This window comes from Myotis nattereri, assembly GCF_964212035.1.
Source record: "Myotis nattereri genome assembly, chromosome: 8".
NCBI classification, from domain to species: domain Eukaryota; kingdom Metazoa; phylum Chordata; class Mammalia; order Chiroptera; family Vespertilionidae; genus Myotis; species Myotis nattereri.
The window spans coordinates 8044030-8069841 of NC_138083.1; the positions used below are offsets into that span (position 1 = coordinate 8044030).

Below are 25812 nucleotides of genomic sequence, written 5' to 3' on the forward strand. Positions count from 1 at the left end.
CCGTTTCACAGACAGACGTCCCCTCCCGGAGAGCAGCGCTGGCGCCAGAACAGCGTGGGTCCACGAGCCGGGCCGTTGGCTCCGCACTTCCGGGGCCTGACGGAGCGAGTGCGCCTGCGCGCCGCGTCCGCCCTCCTTGGACCGGATCGGGCCGTCGCGCGGCTGTGAACCAATGGGAAGGCAGCGCCTCTCTAGCCCAGGCCAATCGGCGTTCGGACCAGAGAGTTTAACTCCCATTTAAAATGACTCTCTGCATCTAACGGCTCGGCTCTCGGGAGGACTCGGCGGCCGTGGGTCGGAAGCCGGAGCCAGCAGGTGTCCAGGCCGGGGGGCAGCCGGGGGGCAGCTCCGGGAGGCGGGAGGGCGAGGGCGGCAGGCCTGGGTAGCCTTCGAGCGGGCAGCCGGGCGGTGGGGTGGGGCCGCGGGACTGGCGAGGGAAGAGTCGGGGTGAGCAGGCGTCCCTGGGTCCCGTGTCCTCTGTCCTCCTCCCCTCCCCCTCCCTGTCCTCCGTCTCCCCCAGCCCCGCTTTCCCAGCGCCTTCCCGGCCGCCACCGGGTACTAAGGCGTCCTTGCGCGTGGTGTGTCCTAAACACCCGGAATGGGGGGCTGGGGGTGGGGTGGGGGCTTTCTGATGGGATGGTCCCGGTCAGTGGGCACCTGGGTGAGAGAGCTGACCCGAGGGCTTTGCTGTCTTGCAGCGTATGTTCTAGTCGGGGCGAGGAGTCAGACGACGACCTAGCAAGACAGCTTCCAACAGTGAAAGAAACGTGTGGGTTCCTGGGGGATGGGATAGCCAGGGAAGGCCCTGGTGCTGCGCTAGGTGGATGAGTGTGGATGAATGACAGCCCCGGAGAGGCCCCCTGGGAGGGCTGGAGCCGTTCAGACCGTAGCCTGCCCATGTGGGGTTCTGGGGTGTCCTTTCAGCACGAGGCCCGCCCACCTGATGAATCAGAAGCCCTTGGGCGGACTCAGGTGTTTGCGTCCATCAGGCTCTCCAGGTGATCCTGCTGTTTCCCTGAGAACTAGGGGTGGGACCAGCGCTGGCCAGTCATCTGGGGACGTGGTTCACATGCCGCATCTGATGTGCTGGGTCTGCGGTTGGGCCTGGAAGTCTCTCTTTCTGTCTCTAGTCCTAACCCTCCCCACCAGGTGTGGATGTAGCTGTGCGCTTGACTTTCCATGTCCTTGGTTGAATTTCACTCTCTTCGGCAGCACCCATTTCATTTCCTCTCCACTCTTCATTCGTGCGATGGCATTGGTAGGTTCCATGGAAGAAGGGACACCTGGACCCACAGTGTTGTTAGGTCAACCCTTTTCCTGCTTGAGCTGCAGGAGTCTGTGGAGGTCATCTGGCCGCGTGACTCCTGGCCCTGGCTGTAGAGCAGTCTTCCTGAGCTTCCTCCAGAATTTCTGGATCAGAATCTCACTCCGTTCTGCTTGTTATTCATCTTCCTGGGAAGGAAAAGTTTGTGAAATTGGAGCAAATGTCTGTAGTCTTTGTTGAAGACTGTTGACTCTATGTCCTTTGGCCCATGTGATCTCAGTGTGCAGCTTGTAATTGTGAGGGAAAGTGAAGAAAGCAGAGCCTGTGAGGAATTGGCATTCGCATAGACAAGCATATATTTTCACCTCTTGTCTATTGTTTCTACTAACTCAATGTTTGATGTGAAGTCTCTAGGCCAGTGGTTCTCAACCTCCCTAATGCCGCGACCCTTTAATACAGTTCCTCATGTTGTGGTGACCCCCAATTTCATTGTTACAAATTGAACATAATTAAAGCATAGTGATTAATCACAAAAACAATATGTAATTATGTATGTGTTTTCCGATGGTCTTAGGCGACCCCTGTGAAAGGATCGTTCAGCCCCCAAAGGGGTCACGACCCACAGGTTGAGAACCCCTGCTCTAGGCTCTTAGTGGCCCATCTCCCAGGTGGAGTGATTTGCATATTGATGAATGGCTATGAGAGCTTGGGGAGGGGAGTGCTTTCTGATTGGATGCTGGAATTCAGAGAGCACTGGGTATGAAAAATACAGAAAAGGTTTCTGCTTTCTTGTTTATGTTCTACTTACTTGATAGGTCGCTGCCTTACTCGATGAGTTTAGTAAATGTTATAAGCTATTTTTTTAATATTTTTATTGAGTTTTTTACAGAGAGGAAGGGAGAGGGATGGAGAGTTAGAAACATTGATGAGAGAGAAACATCGATCAGCTGCCTCCTGCATGCCCTCTCCTGGGGATGTGCCCGCAACCAAGGTACATGCCCTTGACCGGAATTGAACCTGGGACCCTTCAGTCCGCAGGCTCTATCCACTGAGCCAAACTGGTCAGGGTAAACTATTTTTATGATTGATTTGCTTTGTTAATGGGTTAATATATTCCCCAAACATTGGTGTACATTCTGTGTGCCAGGCATGTTCTGGGGGAGACCTTGAACAAAATGGAACTAAGCCCTTGTTCTCATAGAGCTTACTTTTTTTGGCAATACTGAGTAGGTAGCTGGATATCTGAGTCTGGAGAGACAGTCAGTAAACAAGTACAAGTAAGATGTTAAGTAAGGGTTATGAAGGAAAGATGGTCTGAAAGGGGACATCTGGCCAGAGACTGAATGAAACGAAGGAACAAGCTACACTTCTATTTGGGGGAAGAGCTTTATAGGTGGAGGAAACAGGAAGTACCAAGGCCCTGTGGCAGGAGACTTGAGGAAAGGAAGGAACTCTGTATGGCTGGTGTGCAATGGACAAGAGGAGATATGGTTAGAGAGGTGGTCAGGGTCCACATTCTGGGACTTAGTAGGCCTACGTCTAAGCTAAGGGAAGAAAGGAGTGGAAAATGAATGAGTGAGCTTGTCATGCTGCCTAGAACGCAGGTAAGATGGAGGCGGAGAACTGACCTGTGCATTTGGACAGTAGGGGCTAGTTATGAGGTGGGCGAAGGGGAGTGGGCTCCAGGAGGATGAGAGAAGTAGTGGGTAGCAGAGATGATCAGTGTGGACAGCTGTTCCAGAGACTTGCTGTTGAAAGAGGAGGCGGAGATGTGGTCATACCTTGAGTTCAGTTAGAGTGTAAAGAGAATTGTTTTTTTTATGAAGGTAGCAGGTGTAGAAGTAGGCTTGAACACTGATGAACGTGATCATTTGAGAGGAGATGATGGAGCAGAGGAGCGAGTCAGTTCAGGAGTGAAGTTTGCATACCAAGAAGGGGAGGGGAGGGTGGGGAGGTGATGGGAGGAGACTGGCTGGGACGGGATGGGACGCAGTGCACAGTACCAGGGGAGAGGTTGGTCTATGGGAAAGGCCCACACCTGAACATTATGTCACATGAGAAAACAGTGCCCTCTTGTCAGCTTCATTGGGACAAAGAAAAAGTGTAAAATTCTGTGTGTTGTTGAGGCTAGGACTCCAATCTAGCAGAACAGGTATAAATTAAAGGTTCTTTTTTCTTTTCAGGCATCATGGACAAATCTAAAGAAAACGGCATTTCAGGGCTGGTTAAGGTAAACTGAATAATCTGTAACCTCAGTCACGTTTATAAAACCCAAATGGGGATCGGTCTTCTATCTGGAATTCTTCTCACCTTCACTTTGGATTTGTAACTTTAGACCACTTTTCTCAGCATTCAGGAGTTGACTCTCTCACTGTGTCTGTTTTGTTCTATTTTGTCTTATACTTACCTATTCAAGTCTGTATTTTCCATTGTATGCAGCATAATGAACACAATAGAAGCCTAATGCTTACCTGTACTTGCTGGCCAGAAATTAATTTCTTTGCCATAGTTTGGTCTGGTCTCAGTTCAGGGAGTGTAAATTCAGAGGAATGTAAAAACAGATGTTAGTGGATGTTTCCTAGGGCTCCACTTTGAGCCGGGTTCTGGTCAGATGTATTCCCCCCGCCCCCCATTTTTTTCTAAACATGTATTGTCAAAGAAATTTCAGTGCAAATGGGATTTTGGTATACTAGTAAAGTTTCTGTATTGCAGCTTTTTGCTAAATCATAATTCCCAAGTCACGGAATTCTTAGAAGTGTTTGTCTTCCTCTTTAAATGGAAGTTGAGTTAATGAACATTGGTTTATGGGAGTACGGTTTTAGGGTGGGGCTGGGGAGGGATTAGGAAGTGCCATTCAGGTATTCCTTTCAGCCATATACCAACCTTGTCCTTTAGAAGTGCTGATTAAAATAGCTTTTTTCTTCCATCTCTTACCCTGACACTCATTATTTTGTTATACCAGAAACAAATTCTCAGGATATTCAGCTTTTGTTTATGAAGACCTTGAAGCTTCTTTTATTTTTCCTTCCTAACCTAGACTACAATTCCATCTGGTGATGGTCCAAAACGTGTTTTGGTGACTCAGCAATTTCCTTCTCAGTATCCGTTACCTGCAAATAGTGGCCAGGCTCAGCGGGTCTTGTGTCCTTTGAATTCCTCCCAGCAAGTTCCTTCAAAAGCACAAAAGCCTGTCTCCAGCCATAAACCGGTTCTGAATCTGAAGCAGAAGCAGTTGCAGGCAACCAGTGGCCCTTGCCCTGTGTCCAGACCACTGAATAATACGCAAAAGAGTGAGCAGCCCCAGCCACCAGCCCCTGGTAAATCAGCTTTTTGAGACTCATTGTGTAGTCATGCTTTCTAGTTAGCTTAAAAAAAAAAGACAAGTGTATAGACTTGTATTTTATATTGTTTGATATAGCCTTCATATAATTTCTATTGAGATTGGGGAGGAGACTTGATGTCAGGTTGAAGTAACAGTTCTTGGTGGGCCAGGCCTGTGGGAAGACCTGGTTCCTACCCTCATGGTACATTTGAGGAGCCAAGTTCCAAGTTCATGGCATGGAGGAAATCGGGGGAAAGTGGATGGGCTGAGGCAGGCTGGGCCAAGGTCACTGTGGGCACTGTTGGTGGTGCTCAGCAGTGGGGCTTCACCCCCTGTGCATTGGGAAGGTGCTGAAAGGTTTGTGAGCAGAGGAGGGACTGACGTGCCTTGTAGATAGCTTATCTGGGGGTGTGGAATGCATTGGAGTAGCAATGCTGCACCCAGGGGTGCAGGATGGTAGGGAGGCCTGAACTGGGGGTTGGGGGGGGAGGGTAGGGGCAGGATGGATAGTAATGGTTCCTATTTACCATCTCTTGAGTACCCACACAGTAAGCTCTGAGATGAGTGCTTTCTCCATCCACCTTGTCTTTCAATCCTCGTAACCACTCTAGGAAGGTAGTCAGAGTCATTAACCCAGTTTTACAGAGGAGGAAGCTGGGACGCAGAAGCATTAAGTAAACTGGACGTGGAGAGCTTGGTTATATTGATGGCATGAGCTGAGATGGTGAACCATGGAAGGAAAAACCAGCTGGGCCCTGCATTCGAATATCTGAGCAGACCATGCTGTGCTGCTGCTAGAGTTCCAAGTGCCAAAGAAAGACAAGAGGCAGTGTCCCACAGCCTCTGGCTGGTGAAATGGGGACGTGAGCCCCGTTGTGCCATTGGTTTGTCGTACATCTTGCTGAATTGGTGGCTTCTAGTTCTGTGTTTCCCCTGACAAGGAGTAGCGTGAAAGGCAGGTAGCGGTTTAGGTTTGGGTGCACATTGTTGATCTTATTTGTATGCAGCATGTGGACAGTTGGCGGTCCCACCTCATGGGAGAAAGGCGACCAGGGGGAGCTTGTCATGAATGGAAGACTGTTCTGCCTTAGAAGCTCTTCATTTGGAAACAGGCTTTGGGGGGAATCTTCAGTCTGGAGCCTTCACGTTATCGGAAGGCCTAACTATACGTGTCTGCTCATCTTTACTCTAGAAATCTGTGAACTTCACAGGGTGGCAGTCGGCTTATGCTGTGGTAGTCTTTTTCTATAAAGAAAACTAAAAATGGCCAGATCATGAATATTTTGGTGATCATTGTTTGATTTACTTCTGTTCTCAGGTATTTAACTTATTCTGTATAGTTATCCTAAAAACGGGTTTTTAAATTATTCTGTGTAGGAAAGAATTCTGAAAAGGAAGTGGCTTCAAAACAGAAAAACGAAGAATCAAAAAAGTAAGCTTTACTTATTTACGAAGTTTTGTGCTATCATTCTATTAGAAAACACCATTTCACTGCAAATTTAATTTTGGGAACTCTAAAAATAAAGAGATCTTTATATTGTAACTTTGAAAATATAAATATTTCTAATTATAAAAGAGGAGGGATTTTAATGATGGATGTTAACTTAGAAACTCAAGTTTTTCAACTTTAGAAAAAGCTTGTGTGAATTTGTTACAGAAATGTGTAAAATAGTTTCTTTCTACCCTCAGAAGTAACCACTGCATATGGTTTGTGTAATATATATATATATAAGTTTGTTTAAAAAACGGGGTCATGTTGTAAGACTGTATATATATGATTGTGTATTTTGACAGTGTTCATAGAATTATTGTGTTCCTTATAACAAAGTATGGCTATGGTATCTTTCCCAGATAGTTTCTAAAAGCCTGCTGTCAATCTTTGAACTGTCTAGATCAGCGGTTCTCAACCTTCCTAATGCCGTGACCCTTTAATACAGTTCCTCATGTTGTGGTGACCCCCAATTTCATTGTTACAAATTGAACATAATTAAAGTATAGTGATTAATCACAAAAACAGATTAGACCAGTGGTTCTCAACCTGTGGGTCGCGACTCCTTTGGGATCGAACGACCTTTTCACAGGGGTCGTCTAAGACCATCAGAACCATGTGAAAGAGCTCCCAGTGGACAAAGCTGGAACAATTTGAGCAACAAAATAAAATAGTATTGGATTGTAACTCAAAGTATAAAAAACTGACGAGTCCATACTAACAAGTGACTCAGTGAATACATAAAGAGAATTCAAAATAATTTTCGTAGATGCCTGCCCCACAGGAGGTGGAACATGACCCCGCTGCTTAAGTGTGGCTGTGCATAGAGCCTTCCTGTGAAGGAGCACAGCATGGAAAGGGAGAAATGTGACAAGCACGCCCTTTGATCCCAAAAGAGTCGCGACCCACAGGTTGAGAACCACTGGTTCCAGATTCTAGAACGTGGTAGGAGCAGGAATGAACACACACTTTTTTGCTTTAGCTGCCTAGCGGAGACTTTCTGAGAATCTAATGGTTCCCCCCTAAATGCCCTGTGGGATCCATCCCTCTTGCTTTACCAGAGTGGTTCTCCACCCCTGAGAGTGTTAGCATGTCCCAGGGGGTTGAGAGGAGGCTGTGGTTAGTTTGCAAGCAGCCCAAGATGGTGTGGAGGCATTCTTCCCTGGCCATTTCTGTAACCTAATCCCTCTTATGGTCTCAGTGTTGTTCAGAGGTCTGTATGCCTTCTGAAATGCCATTGAGTGTTTCAGCACTAATGTCTACATTATTCCTTGTCAATGACTCACAGCCTGTGGCAGGCAGGTGGGGGTGTGAGGGACTTAATGTCTGTGGTGCCTCATTAATCATGGTATTGTCTTGGTTCTGGCAGATGGTACATTCTGAAAAATAACTATAAAATTATATATGGGGTGTGTCTACTACTCATTAATTGTTAGAAGAGATTTGTTTTCTTGATATTTTAAAATGATCACATTTCTTCCTAGAAGGCAATGGACCTTGGAAGATTTTGAAATTGGTCGCCCTCTGGGTAAAGGAAAGTTTGGAAATGTGTACCTGGCGAGGGAAAAACAGAGCAAGTTTATCCTGGCTCTGAAAGTCTTATTCAAAGCCCAGCTGGAGAAAGCAGGCGTGGAGCATCAGATAAGAAGAGAAGTAGAGATACAGTCCCACCTTAGGTGAGTTTTCAGGGATCTCCCAAAGAGTGGTGCACAGAACTCCAAGTGAAGATAAATGGCTGTGAACTGCTTCTTAGGAGGCCTGCCTGCCTCATTGTCCTGCAGAGGGTGATGGAATATGTCATTTTCCGAAGATTTTTGTAGACTTATGTGCTGTGGGCCTGAAAAATGTCTTGGAGGTTTATGTTAACGGAATGATTTTTTTGGGTGGGTAATATGGGGAATGATACCTCTTACTCGGAATTGTGAGCAGAGTTTGCAGGCTTGACTTTGGCCAGAGGCTTTTTTTTTCCCCCCCAGTGTTTTTTTTCAAACTTGAATCAGTTGGTAATACTTAAAAATCTGTATCATGCCTGCATCCCTACTTTGCAACACCTGGCTGGGGTTGAGAAGGACTGATGGCTCTGATGGGCTGTACTTTACTCTCAGCTGCACACGTTTGTCACTCTTGAAGACCGCTTTTATAGCTGTTGTAGCATTCGGTATCCAGTTACTGTGGGAATGTCGCGTCTCTTTCTTTTAATTAACAGAGAATTGACCGTTAGCCAAGTTTTTCCCCCCTAAGAATAAAGACAGCTTAAAGGAAGGAAATAATAGTCTTGGGTAAACCTGAGGTCCACGAACCCCTTGAAAGGCATGTAAACGGATATATGGATATGTGTATTTTTCTTAGAGTGAAGTCTATAGTTTCAGATTCCCAAGTTGGAGTGTGAGGAGGGGGGGTCCTGTGACCAGAACCAGCTTTTACCACTGATTTTACACCAAGAGTTTGTTTGGCCCTGACCGGTTTGACTCAGTGGATAGAGCGTCGGCCTGCGGACTAAAGGGTCCCAGGTTCGATTCCAGTCAAGGGCATGTACCTTGGTTGCGGGCACATCCCCAGTGGGGGGGTGTTCAGGAGGCAGCTGATCGATGTTTCTCTCTCATTGATGTTTCTGGCTCTCTATCCCTCTCCCTTCCTCTCTGTAAAAAATCAGTAAAATATATTTTTTAAAAAAGTTTGGTATTGAGCACATGTCTTGTATGTGCTTTAAAACCAGGTGTTGAGTGTTCACCTTTTGTTGCAGGCATCCAAACATTCTCAGGCTATATGGTTATTTCCATGATGCCACCAGAGTGTACCTAATTTTGGAATACGCACCTCTTGGAACTGTCTATAGAGAACTTCAGAAACTGTCCAGGTTTGATGAGCAGAGAACTGCTACTGTAAGTGCTTGTTTACTGTCCAGCCAGTTCCATGTGCCCTGCCTGTCCTGCATGGCCATGTGCCTTCCATTACAGTAGAGTGGATCTATTGAATGCACTGATAGTTTAATAGGATTGAATATTTGAAGTGGAAAAATCAATTATTGTACCATATATACAGTTAAAATCAGGTACCAGATAGAATGTTGTGGCTGGTTTGTTTTCAAAGCTGTTTTTCTGTGGAAATGTATATAAATAGTGGCCTTTTTGTTTTTAAATGAGCTATTTTAGAATAGTTTTAGATTTACAGAATAATTAAGAAGATAGTACAGATCTGTTTTCTGTATTAGTAATAACACACTTAATTTCTCCTATTAATATCTTACATTATTATGGTACATTCATCATCATAAAGAAATATATTTTTAAATTTTTTTTAATTGAAGAAATATTGATACATCACTGTTAACTGAAGTTCATACTTGTTCAGATATCCTCAGTTTTTCTTATGGTTAGACTAGGTCAGTGGGTGCTTGAGAAGATCATGGAGGTAAACGTGTTCTCATTCCATATCAAAGGTACACAGCGACTCATCACAGTGGTGTTGGCCTTAATCACCTGGCTGAGGGCGTGTTTGTCACATTTCTCCCTTTCCATGCTGTGCTCCTTCACAGGAAGGCTCTATGCACAGCCACACTTAAGCAGCGGGGTCATGTTCCACCTCCCGTGGGGCAGGCATCTACAAAAATTATTTTGAATTCTCCTTATGTATTCACTGAGTCACTTGTTAGTATGGACTCATCAGTTGTTTATACTTTGAGTTACAATCCAATACTATTTTGTTGTTCCAGCTTTGTCCACTGGGAGCTCTTTCACATGGTTCCTGTGTTTTTGACATCCCTCATCATTGTGGAGTGCAGTGTTTTTTATTTTATTTTTATTTTAAGCTTTCTGACACTACAAGATGCTCTAGCCTCATCTTGCATATTTCCTATCCCAGGCCCAGAATTACCGTTTCTCCCAGGAGCCCTAGTTCCTTTTATTGGAATGTGTTACTAGAAACCAAGATCTGGGTGCTGGGTGTGCTCATGCTACTGGTGTCATTACTTCAGCTGACAGAGACAAGGAAGCATGTGTAAACTAATCTGCGTATACATGTGACTACTAGTACATCTACATTTTCATCTGTATCTGTATTCAGCAAAGTACATGTCCATTACGTGGGGATCATTCTACCCTCCTTGCTTTTCTGTAACCTCCCACTCCAGTGTTGGGAAACCTGGATTCCACCGTCTTCCATCTGTTTAATTATTCAGTGCTTGTGGACATGGATGGTGGTATCAGAATGGTTAGCCAGCTACTCCTGTGGGAAACAACTAGTGTGTGCATTTAAGATTTCATCTGTATCTTTTCAGGGGTTGACATAGCTCATTTCTTTTCATTGGTGCATAGTATTTCATTGTATGGACATACCTCAGGTATCCCTTCACTTACTGAAAGGAAAGCCCATTGCCCTCTGCAATTCTAATGTGTAGAAGAGTTTCTGTCTTTACTTTCAATTTATTATCATGTAAATTTTGGCTTGGGCTTTGGCTGAAACAATGAAAAGTATCTTCTGATAATGACATTTGGTTTTTGCCCATTTGTTTAATAAATCTTTCTGGTGTGGAATAATGTTCAGTCCTGTTTAGCAATAGCTTTTGGAAAACAAAGGCTTCTCAAACTTTAGCCGGAGCTAAATACATTTTCTCAGTATCAGTACTAATAACAGTTCTTATCTGTCTGTTAAAGCACATTCTGGCTGAGGTGGTAACTAACAGGACTGACAGCTTGGGGACTCTTAAGCTGATTAATGAATTAGTTTATCCTGAATTTAACATGCCAATACTATACCTGCTTCTAGTTTCTGTCTGTTGTTCAGGATTATTTGCTCCCCTCCCCCCATATTTTTAGTGCAAATGTTTAGCTTCAAACAAATCATTTTGTTGCAAATTGATCTTGGTTTTAAAAATGAGAATAGACTGTACTTGAGATTTTTTTTTTTTGGTGTTTTGGGAAAATTGTTTATGTCTGACTCCCTCATTTGTACTGGTTGTTCAGTATTCTCTTAATTGCTGGGCCATAATTTGTCATGTGGGGATGTAGTTATAGCCCATCACTGTTTTTCCTGTCTTTCGATGTCCCATCTGCTGTGTTAGCAAATAAATAACCTTGCGCCGAATAACTTGTACTTCATGCTGAACACCAATTTGGTTCAATTGATTTCTTTTTTTTTTTGAGTCATCAGTTGGTTCTAATTTTTGCTTTAAAATCTACAAAACATGTTAAAAGTCTATGTTGGGTTTTCTTTCAGAAAACATGTCTAAAATTAACTTGTTATATAAAATCTAAAACTCCGATTTTAATACTTTTTTTGATAGTATATCACAGAATTGACAAATGCCCTGTCATACTGCCACTCAAAGAGAGTTATTCATAGAGACATCAAGCCAGAGAATCTGCTCCTTGGATCAACTGGAGAGCTTAAGATTGCAGATTTTGGGTGGTCTGTACATGCCCCATCCTCCAGGTATGTAACTTGAGGAGGAACTTGTTGGGGTTAGCAAAAGCCCCAGTGGCCACGCATGAGCTAGAGAGTAAAGTACCTAAGCATAGGTGTTGTGCTGAATTGGGACAGGTAACTGACATAATACTTTGGAGTAATTTAGGCCCCGATAGTAAAATAGTGTCTCCCAGGACATTTTAATTCTGCAACCACTTGGACTATTTATTTGTTGTGTCCTAGGCGTGGGATTAAAGACAGTTTATGTCCTTAACGGCTAATGAATGGGAGAGGTAAGTAAACAGATACTACAGGTCTATGACAGAAGAGGTACAGGATGTGTAGAGGGGAGTACGCCTGACATACTACGACAAGTTCTTGGGGGCGGGGCAGCACCTGCCAAGGTCTGGATCTGAGGGCACAATTCTGCGGGAATGCCAACAACCAAATGGGTTTGAAGGGAACTTTCAGGGTGGGGGGTTAAAGATGCTCTTTGGTCTGCTGTCATCAACAGAACAGTCCTTTCTTGTTTTCTCTTAAAATTAAAGCAGAGAGATCAACCTAAGGAAACAATTTAAATCTTAACTGAACTTTGCAAACCAGAGCAAAGTTCTCTACTCTTTTAAATTTAATTTGGGTTTAAATAAGCCTTTGAAACCACCTGTGAAGTAGAACATTTACAAGCATATATTTACTGATTGAAGTTTGTCCACTTTGAGGTAGGGCTTAAAAAGCTATAGCCCGATTACTTAAAAAAATTCAAAGAACTGTTTTACTTTATTTTTTTAATTTAAAAAATCCAGTTTTTAAAAGAAATTGTCTAGCCTAAATAGGCGCCATGGGGTGGGGTGGGCTTGTTTTTATTACCCACCACTTGTAAATTGTTTCTAGCAGTGCATCGGGTCCGCTCTAAAAATCTGGTTGCCTGTCACCACTGGACGCTGTTGGCACCTGCCGAGGCAAACAGTGAAGAATTGTAGGCTTTGTGGCCTCACGGGGCTGAAACTACACCTTAACTGTCCAAGGTGGCACTGGGGCAGGAAAGAGAACTTACTCTTTTCTGAAAAGGACATCTGTGTAAAGGCTGGCCACTTTGCCCTGCCTCCCGAACAGTAATAACCGTAGTGGCTCCGGGTCACTGGGTGCTGTTTACTGCACGCAGTGGTGACGAGAGGGGCTGACTGTCTAGGGAGCTGGCTCCTAGTCTCCAGTCACCATTCAGTTGAGTGAACACTTGTGTGCTCGCTGGGCTCCAGGCGTGACCCAGCACAAGCTTTTCTATGGCAAAGAATAATTAATGTAAAGCAATAAACATCAGCACGGTCTTTGCTCCAGGTTTGTCTGCCACACCAGCTTCTTTCCAGCCTTTGGAAACTCACTGAAACATACAGAGATGCTGAATTGATAGTTGATCGCTCACCTCACTCCCCAGAGCCTACATTCAATAGTTACCATTTTGCCATATGGGCTGTGTCGACTTTTTTTTGGTGAATCTTCAAAAATGAGTTGCATATAGCATGATGCTTTGTCCTTCGAGCACTTCAGTGTGCATCTTCTAAAAATAAGGATGCTGTCCTGTCTGGTCCCAACCATCATCACTCTTTAAGAAAATGAATAACCGCCCTAACCGGTTTGGCTCAGTGGATAGAGCGTCGGCCTGCGGACTGAGGGGTCCCAGGTTCGATTCCGGTCAAGGGCATGTACCTTGGTTGCGGGCACATCCCCAGTAGGGGGTGTGCAGGAGGCAGCTGATTGATGTTTCTCTCTCATTGATGTTTCTGACTCTCTATCCCTCTCTTTTCCTCTCTGTAAAAAATCAATAAAAAAATATATTAAAAAAAAAGAAAATTAATCACCGTGGTAATAGCTAATATTTAGTCCATGTTCAGATTTCTCCAGTTGTCCACGAAATTTTATAGCTGTTCTTTTAAATCAGAATCTAACCAAGAACCATGCATTATATTTGATTGTGTCTCTTTCGTTTAAATTTAGACCAGTTTCCCCACAACTTAAAATGGATTTTTCTGCATGTGGTGACACTTAGTTTTGTCTTTCATCCTCTGTATTTGCTGGAAATTGGGCCAAAGGGCCTGGAGAATATTTTTAACAAGAATACTTCATAGGCCGCCCTCCAATTTTAGTGTCTCTTGTACCAGTGCTGTATCAGAAGGCAGCATGTGCTGTCACAGTGGGACAGTTTAGTTTCTTGTCATCAATGTCACCTCTCTTAAGCTTCTTAGCATATCTGTGATGTAAGAAATGCTACATTGTATTTACAGAGAACTTTGTATGGCTGCCTTTATATAGCAGTGATACTTAAAATTTCTTATTTTTACATCATTTAAGGAGTTCCTGGAGTTGGACAGATTTGGGGTGTGGCTTGGAGGTTAGCCTTGTGATCTTATCCAGCTCTCTAAAGCTGTTTCCTGTAAAAAAGTGGGGATTTAGAACGGCACCTGTCTCAGAGCACAGGCTCTGCCTAGGAAGAGCACTCGGTCAATGGTAGGGTAGTTGTTGATGATTTTAGCAGCTGCTGTGATCACGGAAACAAGCGCGACAACCTGCACCTCCCTCTTCCAGGAGAACCACCCTCTGTGGCACCCTGGACTACCTGCCCCCGGAGATGATCGAAGGCCGAATGCACGATGAGAAGGTGGATCTCTGGAGCCTCGGAGTTCTTTGCTATGAATTTTTGGTTGGGAAGCCTCCTTTTGAGGCAAGCACATACCAAGAGACCTACAAAAGAATATCTCGGGTAAGACACAACGGGAAGGGGCCCAGCACCGCTGTGAGAGCCCTTCCTGTCCTTCTCAGCCTTCCCTTGAGGCTACGGTCGGAATGTTTGTACTGTTCTCTCTAAACCACGTTTTGTGATGGCCTGTCACTTACTTTACTCCAGGTTGAATTCACATTCCCTGACTTTGTACGAGAGGGGGCCAGGGACCTGATTTCAAGACTGTTGATGCATAACCCCAACCAAAGGCTGACCCTGAAAGAAGTACTGGAACACCCCTGGATCACGGCAAATTCCTCAAAACCATCAAGTAGCCAAAAATCCAAAGAATCAACCAGCAAGCAATCTTAAGACTCTTGCAGGGGGAGAGCCTCTGAGCCAGGGCTGCTGTGTCAGTGGTCAGAATACACTCCTGACATAATCTACTACCGACTGCCTGCTCGCAATCCGCAGCGCTGGGGAAAAGTATAGAAGGTTCCACTTCAATAAACGTGACACGGAAGCGCAAGTAGCCACGAGAATCGTGCTCACTTCACTGGTTTTATCCTCCTGAGGCAAGGTGCGAGTGCCGCCCCCCTGCAGCCCGTGTGGACTGAGGGTCCTTGTGGAAGGTGAACTCCAAGTTGGCTGTGGGCAGAGTGGCCCCTTCGTCCTGACCCGATCAGTTCAGGAGCTGTGCAATAACCTCCCAGGTACCTGCGTGGTGTGTAACCTCCTGGGTGGCCACACCTGGTAAAGTTGTCAGAATGAATATGTGATTCTTTTAAATGTTAAAATAAAGAGATGTGCATAGACTTTGTCCCTTCTGGATGCTCTGTCTCCCCTGTTGGGCCGGTTGGCTAGTCCTCCTCAACCACTCATCCTGCCTGATACTCTATGAAACAGGACCATAGGCTCTTCCTCCATCATGGGACTTGCTTGAAACACAGCTGAGAAGTGTCTCAGCCAGTTCTAAATGTTAAGTACTTTTAAAAAATGTTTTTTCATGGTTTATATATTGTTTTTATAAATACATTAAGACATACAAAATGGTTACTCTTTTTCAAGTTCTCGTGTATAACCTGGAAATTACAGTGTTTTCCAGGAGCTCACAGTGTACCCTTTGAGCAGTGCTGGGCTTGGCTTGGGACTGGGGGGGGGTGGGGGGGGAGGGGCAGGGGAGGAGGCCGGGGAGGCAGAGAGGCCTGTGCAGGGCTGTGGTGTCAAGGCTGAGGTTCTGGAGCCAGGCTGGCATGTGAACACCTCCATTCTCTCACTTGCAGTGGTGGGGGACACAGCTTGGGAGAATGGCCACTGACTATGGGCGGGGGGCAGGAGGGGGCAGATTGTGATGGGGTAATTAGGAGTTGGGAGAGGTGCCCAGCAGGTGGCATCTGAGACTTGAAGGACATGGAGGATTTAAAGGTTGGAGGCTGGTGTGGCGAGAAGTCCTGCTGCTGAAGGAGGATGGCAGGAAACATGGCACGGGAGTGGGGAGCTATGGCTGTGACCGCGTGGCAGATGGTGCGCCCTCCATCCTTCAACTGTGCCGTGTGCCCATGAAGCGTTAGTTCCTTTTCTAGGCAGTGGACATGCAGTGCAGTGCTCGGTGACAGCCCAGCTCATGGAGCTGGACTCCTCAGTGGGTGGTCCTCGTCCTGGGGACTCGACTGACAGTCACTGAGCAGAAGTGGGTGCTCCCGGGCTGGTACAGGGACTGAGCGGAGGAGGGCTCTGAGCCAGTGCTGCAGGTGGTCAGGAGACAGGGGGAGGAGTCATGGGCATCCACATCCCCGCCTGCCCACCTTGGGGCTCTGACCTGGTGTCAGCAGGATGGCAAAGAGCCCATACACGGGGTGAGCTGGTTCTTTGCAAGCTGACTTTCCAAGTGTGGTCTCTGTCTTGATTCTCTGGTGAAGGAATGTTCCCTTAACCAGAATCTCTCATTCTTCCCCAAACAGGGATCTGGGCTTGACCACTGTTCACCGTGGCTTATAAAAGTGGAAGCCCCTTCCACACAGCTGGAGGCTTCTTTCTGTGCTCCCCGGTCCCCTGCTCCATGGCGCACCTCGGGGGCTTATTTTTCTATTACACCGGAGTTACAGCATATGTGTAAGCTTGGAACAAATACACGAACATGGGTCTGGAGTATGGGGGTGACTTCACCTGGAAATGAGCAGGTGCCACAAGAAGCAGGTCTGTCCCATTTTTGGTCTCATGTTCTATGTGCCTAACATGCAGAGTTACATATCTGTTTCTAGCTGCCAACGTCATCTGCTCATCAACCAAAGATGGTCAACTTGACAAGGACGAAGGAAAAGGTGGAAGTGTTGAACTTACTGAGAATTAGTAGACAAATATGCTCTCATGGCCAACTTTCAGTGCAAGAGACTAAATATCAAAAATGTCCTAAATATAAGAAAGTGGCCAACACCCACTTCCATATCAATGTTGATGAAGAAGTCATGGCAACTTTAAAACACAACTGCAGTGTCCAATGAGCTTTGAGCTGAACCCACTTTCCAAAGTAGTAATACTTCATGTACCTTCACGCCAGCTATAGTTAATATGACGTGACTAACTTTACCTGTTACAGTAGCTAAACTTCTGCCGTTTCCCCAACCAGAATCGCACACAGCAAGAATATAGCCATTATAGTCACACAGTGCTGCTTCATAATCAGCATCAATTATTGCTCACCAGAAGAGCAATCAAAGTTTCATAAACTACAGAGAGGTTTGTTTCACGGCACTTAAGCTGCTCATTTTGTTAGATAAAAAAATGAGAGGTGAACAATGGCTTTACATGTTAAAAATAGATCATCTGTTTTATTTCTAGTTGCATAAAAACAGTGAAAATACAAGCCAGTTGTAGATCTTGCTGGTAAGCTGACATAATGATCCTTTAATTTCCTCACCCTCTCGGTTCTGCTGTTCTGTTCTGACCACTGGCCATGGGAGAGGAGTGGAGTCAGGGCTTAGAAGAGACTCTATGGCTATTTGATGTGATAATTAGTTTTATTGCTTGCCCTTTCAGTCCACTCCCATTACTCCAAACAGAATCAAAGTTTAAAATTTAAGCCCTTAAATCTGTAGGAGTCAGTCAGGTTTTTTTTTTTTTTTTTTTTGCATAGGCATGACGAGGGATCTGTTTGATATAGAAAGGGGTTAGAAGCCCGAAGCCAATGGTTTAAATAAAGACAGATGAGATCAAAATGCTGGTCTCCCAGGCCAGTGTGCCTCAATGGTGGAGCATCAACCCATGAACCAGAAGGTCATGGGTTTGATTCCCTGTCAGGACATACCTGGGTTGTGGGCTCAATCCCCGGTGGGGGCGTGCAGAAGACAGCCAATCATGTTTCTCTCTCACTGATGTTTCTATCCTTTTCTCTAAAATCAATAAAAACATATTAAAAAGAAAAGAAAATGCTGGTCTGATCCACATGAAGAGTGACCTCGAACCAGTATCGGGCATCTCGATCCGCTGTGTGGATGTCCCAGAAAAACAGTTTCAACCTGAAACTGGTAAAACCTTTTGGCACTGAGCTAGTTGCTTTGAAAGGAATACAACAAAATGATCCACTCTAGAGATCTTATAAATGGGGAATTCGTCCCATAATGACATTTATAAAACTGAAGTGATTGACATGGATTACTAGGGAACTGTCAACAGCCAGATCATAAAATCAGGACTGTCAGGTTATATAGTACCTTTAGTTTTCTGATTGTCCCAAGTGTAATGAAACAAACTGGGAGATGCGGGGCAAAAAGGGGAGCCAGAAAGAAACAACTAACTCCCTTGACCAGGGCAGAACTAGTTAGACTGCGGTTCCCAGAGTGTGGAGCCAGAGCTCAGTGTGGACTGATGCTGAGTCCCACAGGCCGGCTCCTCCAGGGCGGGCAATGGAGACATTCCTTCCCTCCCCGCCTCCTGTATTTCATAGTTGTCTTCCCTGTATAGCAAGTGCTACTACCCTTTTTAGAGCGATATTCAAAATCTTTCTGTTACTGTACATAATTTTAACATAGTTGAAAAATAGAAGCAGCAACAGAATGTAAACACTGACAGCTCTGGAATGTTTGGAGTTTGAGATACAGGGTTAGGCCAGGACTGTCTCAGATGTCCACATCCTCTGAGGACCTGGGCTGCAGGAGCCACAGGACGCCATTACCGCTGGACAGAGACAAATGACCCTGACCTACTCTCATGAAATCTGAGAAAAACAACCTGAGCTAGGCCCCGGCTTGTCTGGATTTGACGGGATTTGGGGACTAAGGAAACACCAGAAATACTTGTTTTCCTTTCCCCCAGACAAGTGTAACGAATGTAAAGGTGTTGATGCTAATTATTACATACTGTTAAGTCTTCAATTCTGCTTCATTAATGGCAGCACTGGCAGCTGTTCTGCAGAATATTGCATATTAAACCGCAGGCAGCCTGACCACAAATACTGCAGGAAAGGGAATTTTAAAATTAGCTTAATGAATTGTTGCTCTTTAAGAATGTGAACAAAGATGGACCCCTAGGGCCATCTTTCAGAGGAACAGTTCTAAAGTAAGCTAGTAAGCTAACAGTTGACGATGACGACTCACTTGTGATGTTTTGCTGACATTTTAGATAATGCATATAAGCCCTATGGTGAGTAGTCCTAACAAAATTGATAAAGCAAGACAAATTACAATTACTTAAACACTCGAATTTTGCTGGCAAAAGTAAAACTTATCCATGAGAACATAGAAAGTAGCCCCTGCCCCCCAAAACAAACAAACCCCTACAACCCTAAAATCAATCCAAATTGTGTAATTTAACAGAAAGGGGTCTCCAGGCCCATAGTTGAAGAGTTCATCAAGGGTTTGCAGGGGGAGGTTTAAAAAATCCCACTTTCCGAAAATACCTGACAAGCAAGGGCACGGAAACCAAGGTGATGCTGATTCTGACGGGTGCAAACAGCTTGTGGATGGCGTAGGCCACCACGAACGTGCTTGTGCCCGCGGCCATTTTTGACTGGACCAATGACTCCTTAAATCCGAGTTTAAGCAGGATGGCCGACATGTCCACACCACTGGAGGGCAAAGAGGCAAAAACAAAACGATTATTAGAGCAAGCGGTTACATTGAGACAACGATTTGGCTCTGAGATTTACATTATTTAAAAAAATGTGATGACAGTAGCTAGATGAATAAAAAGTCTTGGACAGAAAGTAATTATTCCCCAAAAACCTCCCGTGACAGTAGAAAACAAACATTTGTGACTGTCAGCAATCTCACCTGGAAACAACCATGTAAAACATGCCCAGGGAGACCAGTGAGATTCCAATGTGCACCGACACGCCGACGGCTCCGTATTCCTGGAAAACCTTCTTCAGCTGCTGTGACTTGCTTTGCTTTTTCTCCTCTGTTTTGCTGAGGTCGCTGACTGTGGTGGTGGTTTTGCTGGGGTTCTGTGCACAAATCAGAGAAGGGGGAGCCTCCAGGTCAGGAGCAGGGATGTCGGGTGGTCACCAGCCTCCACATCACACAGTGCTCCACTGGTCCTTCCACAGTGGGAGCCCAGCTACCCTCTGTCTTACCTGGGGAGCGGAGGCTAATTAATGCCCACTTAGCCACTAATTCAGTGAAAGGCTGGGAACTAGTAGGATGGGCAGAATGATGGCCCCAAAGATGTCCAAATCCTAGTCCCCAGAAGCTGAGACTGTCACCTTACAAGAGGATCTTGCAGGTGTGATTAGGTTCAGGATTTAGATGGGCAGGTCAACCTGGACTCTCTGAGTGGGACCCGTGTGATCTTAAGAGTCCCTGTGAGGGAGGCAGGAGGGCCAGAGGGCAGGTGTGAGGACAGCAGCAGGGCCTGAGGCTGGAAGGTGCTCCCTGCTGGCTTGAGGACAGGACAGAGGGAGGACTGCCAGCGCCTCTGGACAGGAAGTGGGCTTTCCCCCGCAGCCCCCAGGAGCAACCAGCCCAGCCGGCACCTTGACTTTACCTCTGTGAGACCCAGTTTAGGTTGCTGAGCCCAGAACAGTACAGTAGTAAATGTGTGTTGTTTTAAGCCCTCGGTCTGTGGTTCCATCCGCAAGAGGCACTAACGCCTTAGGGCTCAGACCTGGGGGCAATGATGACACTAGATCAGTGATGGCGAACCTTTTGAGCTCGGCGTGTCAGCATTTTGAAAAACCCTAACTCTGGTGCCGTGTCACATATAGAAATTTTTTGATATTTGCAACCACAGTAAAACAAAGACTTATATTTTTGATATTTATTTTATATATTTAAATGCCATTTAACAAAGAAAAATCAACCAAAAAAATGAGTTCACGTGTCACCTCTGACACGCGTGTCATAGGTTCGCCATCACTGCACTATATTGAGCACGTTCTCTGGGCCAGGTAGCGCTCGCATGATTCTGTCCATCTGCAGTCTGCTTTCATCTTCCCAAAACCTGGAAGTAGATACTGTTGCTCTTTCTACTTTCCAGAGGAGCAACACCAGCTCAGGCCGAGGAACCAGCTCGGGCCGAGGAACCGGCTCAGGCAGAGGAACCAGCCCGAAGCCACACAACTGGAACTCAGGTGGCCCGAGCGCACAGCCTGAGCACTCGACAACCACGCTAATCGCTATGAAACAAGCACGTGGGGCCCAAAAATCAAGAGCAAAGCGATGGCACATTTACGTCCAGAATCCAGATTTACCCTGCGATCCCCGCAGATAAAGGAAGGGCCAGTTCCGGGCCATACACACTGGCTGGGATTGGCACAGACACAGTTCACTGCGCGTGGTGTCTGCTAACATCTACGGAGAACTACGGGGTCTGCAATGTTTGGAAGAAACAAAAAAGCCAAAAGCGTTGGATTAGACAACAAAGACGAAAACGCCCAATATGGAGCTTGCCTTTTTTATCAGAAGATTTCTTTAGCCCTGGACAGACGTCAGAGCTCTTCTCGGCAGGTAGTATCTGGGTCGGCTGTAGGTACGGCCTGGCAGAGGCCGGGACGCCTTCCTCCCTGTATTTTTAGAGCTGCACTTCAAAGGGACGAGTGTGACAGCCCAGAATCCCCAAGAGGTAGGGGAGGACCCCTGGAGTGAAAATGAAACAGTGCAGGGCAGCAGTGCACATGGCAGAGGCCCCCACATTCAACCAGGTGTGCCGGCCGGAGAGAGGGCACGTCCCAGCCCTGCCCAGCCTGCTCAGGAGCAGCTTGGACCTCCGCGGGGGCCCCAGGGGCCCAGACGCTGCTGGTCTGTTTGCCCAGAGTCTTCCCTGAGTTTTAATCACACACAACAGCTACTCATTTTTGCCCCTCTTCCCCCCTGTACAAAACTCCGATTTATAAGTTAAAAGAGTCTCGTCTTTACCCCCGATGGGAAGAGCACCCTCTTTGTCCCAAACTGCAGTTGGAGCTGAAAAAACACAGCCCCCAAAACCCAGAAGCGTGGGCCTTGGATGAACTCTGTTTCACTAAATGCTATTTGCTTCTCTGGGAATTGTGTTGAGGTCATGGGGGTGGGAGTGGGGACGAACAGTACTTCTCACTGCCTTTTTGTTTGACTTGCATGTTTTTTTCAGACTTAAAAGGAACACTTTACAAAGGGGGAGGGCCAGTGAGGGGCGACGGAGTCTCAGATTGAATTCTGACAGGTGGTAAGCAGAGCGTTTTTGGAAAGGTTTGAAAACCACCGGTGTCCTATTGAGTCCGGCGTTGGGCTTGGCGCTTGAAAGGCGTCATTTCATAACAATCCCCCAAACCCTGTCATGTGGCCACCCTGTCGCTCCAGCTTTGACAGGCAGGACACAGGGCGGGGGGCGATGAGCTGGCTGGCAGTGCCTGGACTGGTTACAGTGCTGGTCACCACCCAGCCACACGGCCTCTAAGCTCCCCATCTTGTCCTAAGAGTGGAATATTCCTAAAGGAGGACACTTCCGGGACCTTCAAGGCCCCCCCCCCCCCCCCGCGTGTGTGTGGGGGGGCGGGGGAGAGGAAAGCTGTGATCAGTCTCCTCCTTTTGGTTGGCCCCCTTTCCTCGCACTGCCGCCCACCCGCCGAATGGCTGCTCCCCTCATTATCACACTGCAGATGGGAGAGCTGCTAGGTGTTGGGTCCTGATAGTACGAACCACCCACAACCGCACTTCCAAGTGGCAACCGACATTCTGACTGAGGCTGGTGTCGGCTGGGATCCCCGACCAAGCCCACTGATGCCCATCTGTCCACGCACTGGACCGAGCGCAGCTGTCTCTGTGGAGCACCGCCCCCCCCCTTTTAACCACCTCTATTTTGGCAAAAGGCCTTTGGCCCAAAAAGAGACATAACAAGGCAGTCTGGCTTCCAGCTACAAAATAACCAGCATCTGCTGCAAGGGAGTGGGACAATGTCCAGACACAAGGGATGGTTTTTAACTTTTCTGAGTTAGAATCTGACCTGGACAATTTTCTTCCTTCTATCTGGGTAGGAGGAAAAATCTTTAAGCACTGTGAGCCATGCATTTTTCTTCCTACTCTGGAGGAGACTAAAGCTAAAGGAAGTTCTGAAGAGGTGACTTGTAAGGAATGGAGACTTTTCAGACATTCATTTCTTAGTGAAATATCACCTTACACATTAGGCACTGCCTGGGATGCATACACTGAAATATCCCTATACTTAGACATAGTGCTTTCATATACTTGTGTGAGTGTGTGTGTGATGCCCCTCCACTATTCATAAAAGTACAAAAGTCTGTATTAGAAGGAGCAGGAAGGTTTGAAGAATGAACCAAAGATCTTGCTCACAAGTTGTTCACATTATTTGGGGTGACACCTGTTTTCACTCATTTGATAAATAATATTACTACTAAACATTATATTGTGTTTAGCCTGTACCGGTTCTGAGTACTTTGAAAATATTAATTCATATAATCCTCTCCACAACCCTGTGAGTTAGGCACTACTGTCACCCCCACTTAACAGAAGGGGATCCTGGAAGCTCAGCGAGGTTGAGTAACTTTCCGAGGATCACACAGGGATTACCTGTGAAAGCTGGGATCAAACCTGAGTCTGTTTCTAAGGCCTTTGCCTGTCTATGCTCCTCACTTACTCACGAGTGCCGGCTCCGTGCGAGGCACTGCTCCGAGTGTGGAAGGTACAGTAATGAACAAAGCAGACAAAACCTCATCCTCTGGGAGCCTCAGGTCTAGTTGGAGGGGAGGGACAATAAGCAGAAAAGGAAACTAGCAAGGCTAAATGAGACAAGTGTTGTGGAGAAACACCAGCGAGGAGAGCAGAAAGGTAGAAAGTATGCCAGGGACATTACCTTGTTTCCCACTCACGCTCTATGAAATATGAATTAATATCCCATTTTACAGATGAAAAAACTGAGACACAGAAGTGAGAGAATTTGATCAAGGCCACAGAACTTGGAGGCCACAGAGACAGGAATACAGGGAATCTGGGACTACACCGTCACTGTACACCAAGCATGTCAAACTCGCGGCCCGCGGGCTGCATGCGGCCCACAACAAATGTTTTTGCGGCCCAGGCAATATAACAGTATGTAAGAAACGTTTTAATAAAAATTTTGTAACTTAATTTTTATAATATCCTGTTATACATAATTATTAATAACGAACTACAACGTTCACTAATGACGGATGACTATCATCGTGTTGCATTCATTTCCCTTACACGCCTTATGCGCAGGCACACCACTTCTCTCCACTAATACCAGCAGTGAATATTTTAGCAGCCGATGGCCATTCATTAGTTTTGGACTAACTTGTTTGGTGTGCACAACAGGAAATAGTTTGCTTTTGGAGAACAAGAAAAATAGGTTTATTTGCATGACGCTTATTAATTTGTGCAGTTATTCAGTGTCTGATAAGTTAATGTTCAAGAAAAAATATTAATTTTTATTAAAATGTTCTATTATTTTATATTAACGATTACTCATTTATTTTAGCCCTTTGTATTCAGCATGTCTCTATCGAAATAAACCTATGTTTCTATTGAAGCTTTTGTTAATTTTTTTGCAGCCCACATAAACTTAAACCATGTTTATTTGGCCCGTGTTAGCCTTTGAGTTTGACATGCTTGCTGTACACACACATCTCTCTCTCTCTCTCTCTCTCTCTCTCTCACACACACACACACACACACACACATACATACGTGCATACACATCAGTGCCAGGACCTGGACTGGGGACAGGTTGATGTGGCTGCTGGGACAGACAAGCAGGTCAGAAGAGCATTCCAGATGATGAGTGCAGAAAAGATCCACACCCAGGGGCTTAAGGGGGCCAATGGAGGCATCCAGGGCATCACTGGTGGGCAGGGAAGGCTTCCTGGAGGAAGGGCTGAGCCATGAAGAATCACAGGAAGCAGCTGGGTGTGTGTGGAGGGTGCCAGACTCCCGAGGACCCCCAAACTGGGCTCAGGACTTAGAGACAAGATCTGTCTGATGGGGGAGAAGGCAGGGAAGGAAGTTTCTCCATCTGTGCAGGAGGCATGGTGAGGACATGGGTCCAATGCCCACCGAACATTTGTTCAGCAAGTGCTAACTAGGTTAGCACCATGCTATGCCTGCATCAGCTCACAGACTTGTCCCTTAAACTCTGGTTGGGTGGTGCTATTATTAGCCCCCTGAAAGGTGAGGCCGCAGGCCCAGAGGTCTTCAGCCTTGGGGTGAGGTCACACCACTGGTGGGAGCTGGTCCTGATGGTACCCAGGCAAAGGGACCGCCGGGTGCCAAGCTTGAGACCCTGGTGGGGCAGGAGGCCGGGTTCTGCATGTCCCAACACTTGCTAGTCCCCTCTCTCCATTAGACTGTTTTTCTTTAAGGAGACACACTTAAAGGAAACACAGTTCTTTTTATATATAATATATATATATATACACATGCCTTTACTACCATTCTGAATGGAACCGGTTTCCACTAACTATACCGAGAAGGCAACCGCAATGAAATAACACCAGCTCTTGCGGGAGTCTCGCCTGAAGTCTGCACTTTTGGTTAGACAAGGTTAGCTGGTCTCTAACAACTCCCAGTGAGGAGGCCCTACCGTGACTTCAAAAGGGAGCGACTCAGGGCCAACTTACCCCACGCGAAGGCCTCCCCTACACTTTGCCCGGCGGCCGGCCCTTTGGGAACCCGGGCCCCCTCCGCTGGAGACGCCGACCCGGGCAGATCGCTAAACTTGCCGGTCGGTTTCTCAGCCGTCAGCTGGGAGGATCGCCGCCTCGGTGGGCAGAAATGTGGGGTCCGGGGCCCTGGAGGTGCTTGGTCTCGGGCAACTTCGCGGGCAAAGCTCTCCTCTGGCGGAAGTGGACCCGGGATCAGGGCGCCGGAGTCGGGGTGGGTGGAGAGGCTTACCTGGTGGCCGCCGCAGTCCCCGCGGGCCGCGCACAGCAGTCGGGCGTCTGGCCCCGGTCGGAGCAGCGGCAGGAACAGGGGCGGCGGGGCGCAAGGGGCCGGGGCGCCCAGGAGCCAGGAGGCGCGAGGCCCGCCCCGGGCGCTAATTCTGCCCGCGGGGCCCAGCAGCACCAGCAGGCGGGCCATGGCGCGCGGCGAGGCGCTGGGGTCGCGGGGCCGATCGGAAGGAAAGCGAGCCGGCGCCCCAAGCGGCGTGGGCGGGGCCGGAACGCGCGCGCCCTCATT

The 25812-nt window shown here is 46.7% G+C and overlaps 2 protein-coding genes across 3 annotated transcripts; one reads left to right on the forward strand and one right to left on the reverse strand.

Annotated features, from left to right (window-relative positions):
• The first annotated feature begins 232 nt into the window (after positions 1-232).
• On the forward strand, positions 233-15237 carry AURKA (aurora kinase A). The gene is made up of 9 exons (XM_081097845.1): positions 233-315; positions 3448-3494; positions 4302-4581; positions 5964-6018; positions 7560-7751; positions 8819-8957; positions 11357-11505; positions 14059-14233; positions 14378-15237. The coding sequence occupies exons 2-9, from the start codon at positions 3453-3455 to the stop codon at positions 14561-14563; spliced, it is 1218 nt and encodes a 405-aa protein (XP_080953971.1). The 5' UTR covers positions 233-315; positions 3448-3452; the 3' UTR covers positions 14564-15237.
• On the reverse strand, positions 13572-25812 carry FAM210B (family with sequence similarity 210 member B). 2 transcript variants are annotated; one of them, XM_081097846.1, is made up of 4 exons: positions 25528-25741; positions 19459-19631; positions 19086-19253; positions 13572-13723 (listed from the first exon to the last, which is right to left on the reverse strand). In XM_081097846.1, exons 1-4 carry the CDS (start codon positions 25711-25713, stop codon positions 13642-13644), a joined length of 609 nt encoding a protein of 202 aa, XP_080953972.1. In that variant the 5' UTR covers positions 25714-25741; the 3' UTR covers positions 13572-13641. The 2 variants fall into 2 exon arrangements, with proteins under 2 accessions (XP_080953972.1, XP_080953973.1); XM_081097847.1 differs by lacking the exon at positions 13572-13723 and having other exon boundaries at positions 18977-19253; positions 25528-25812.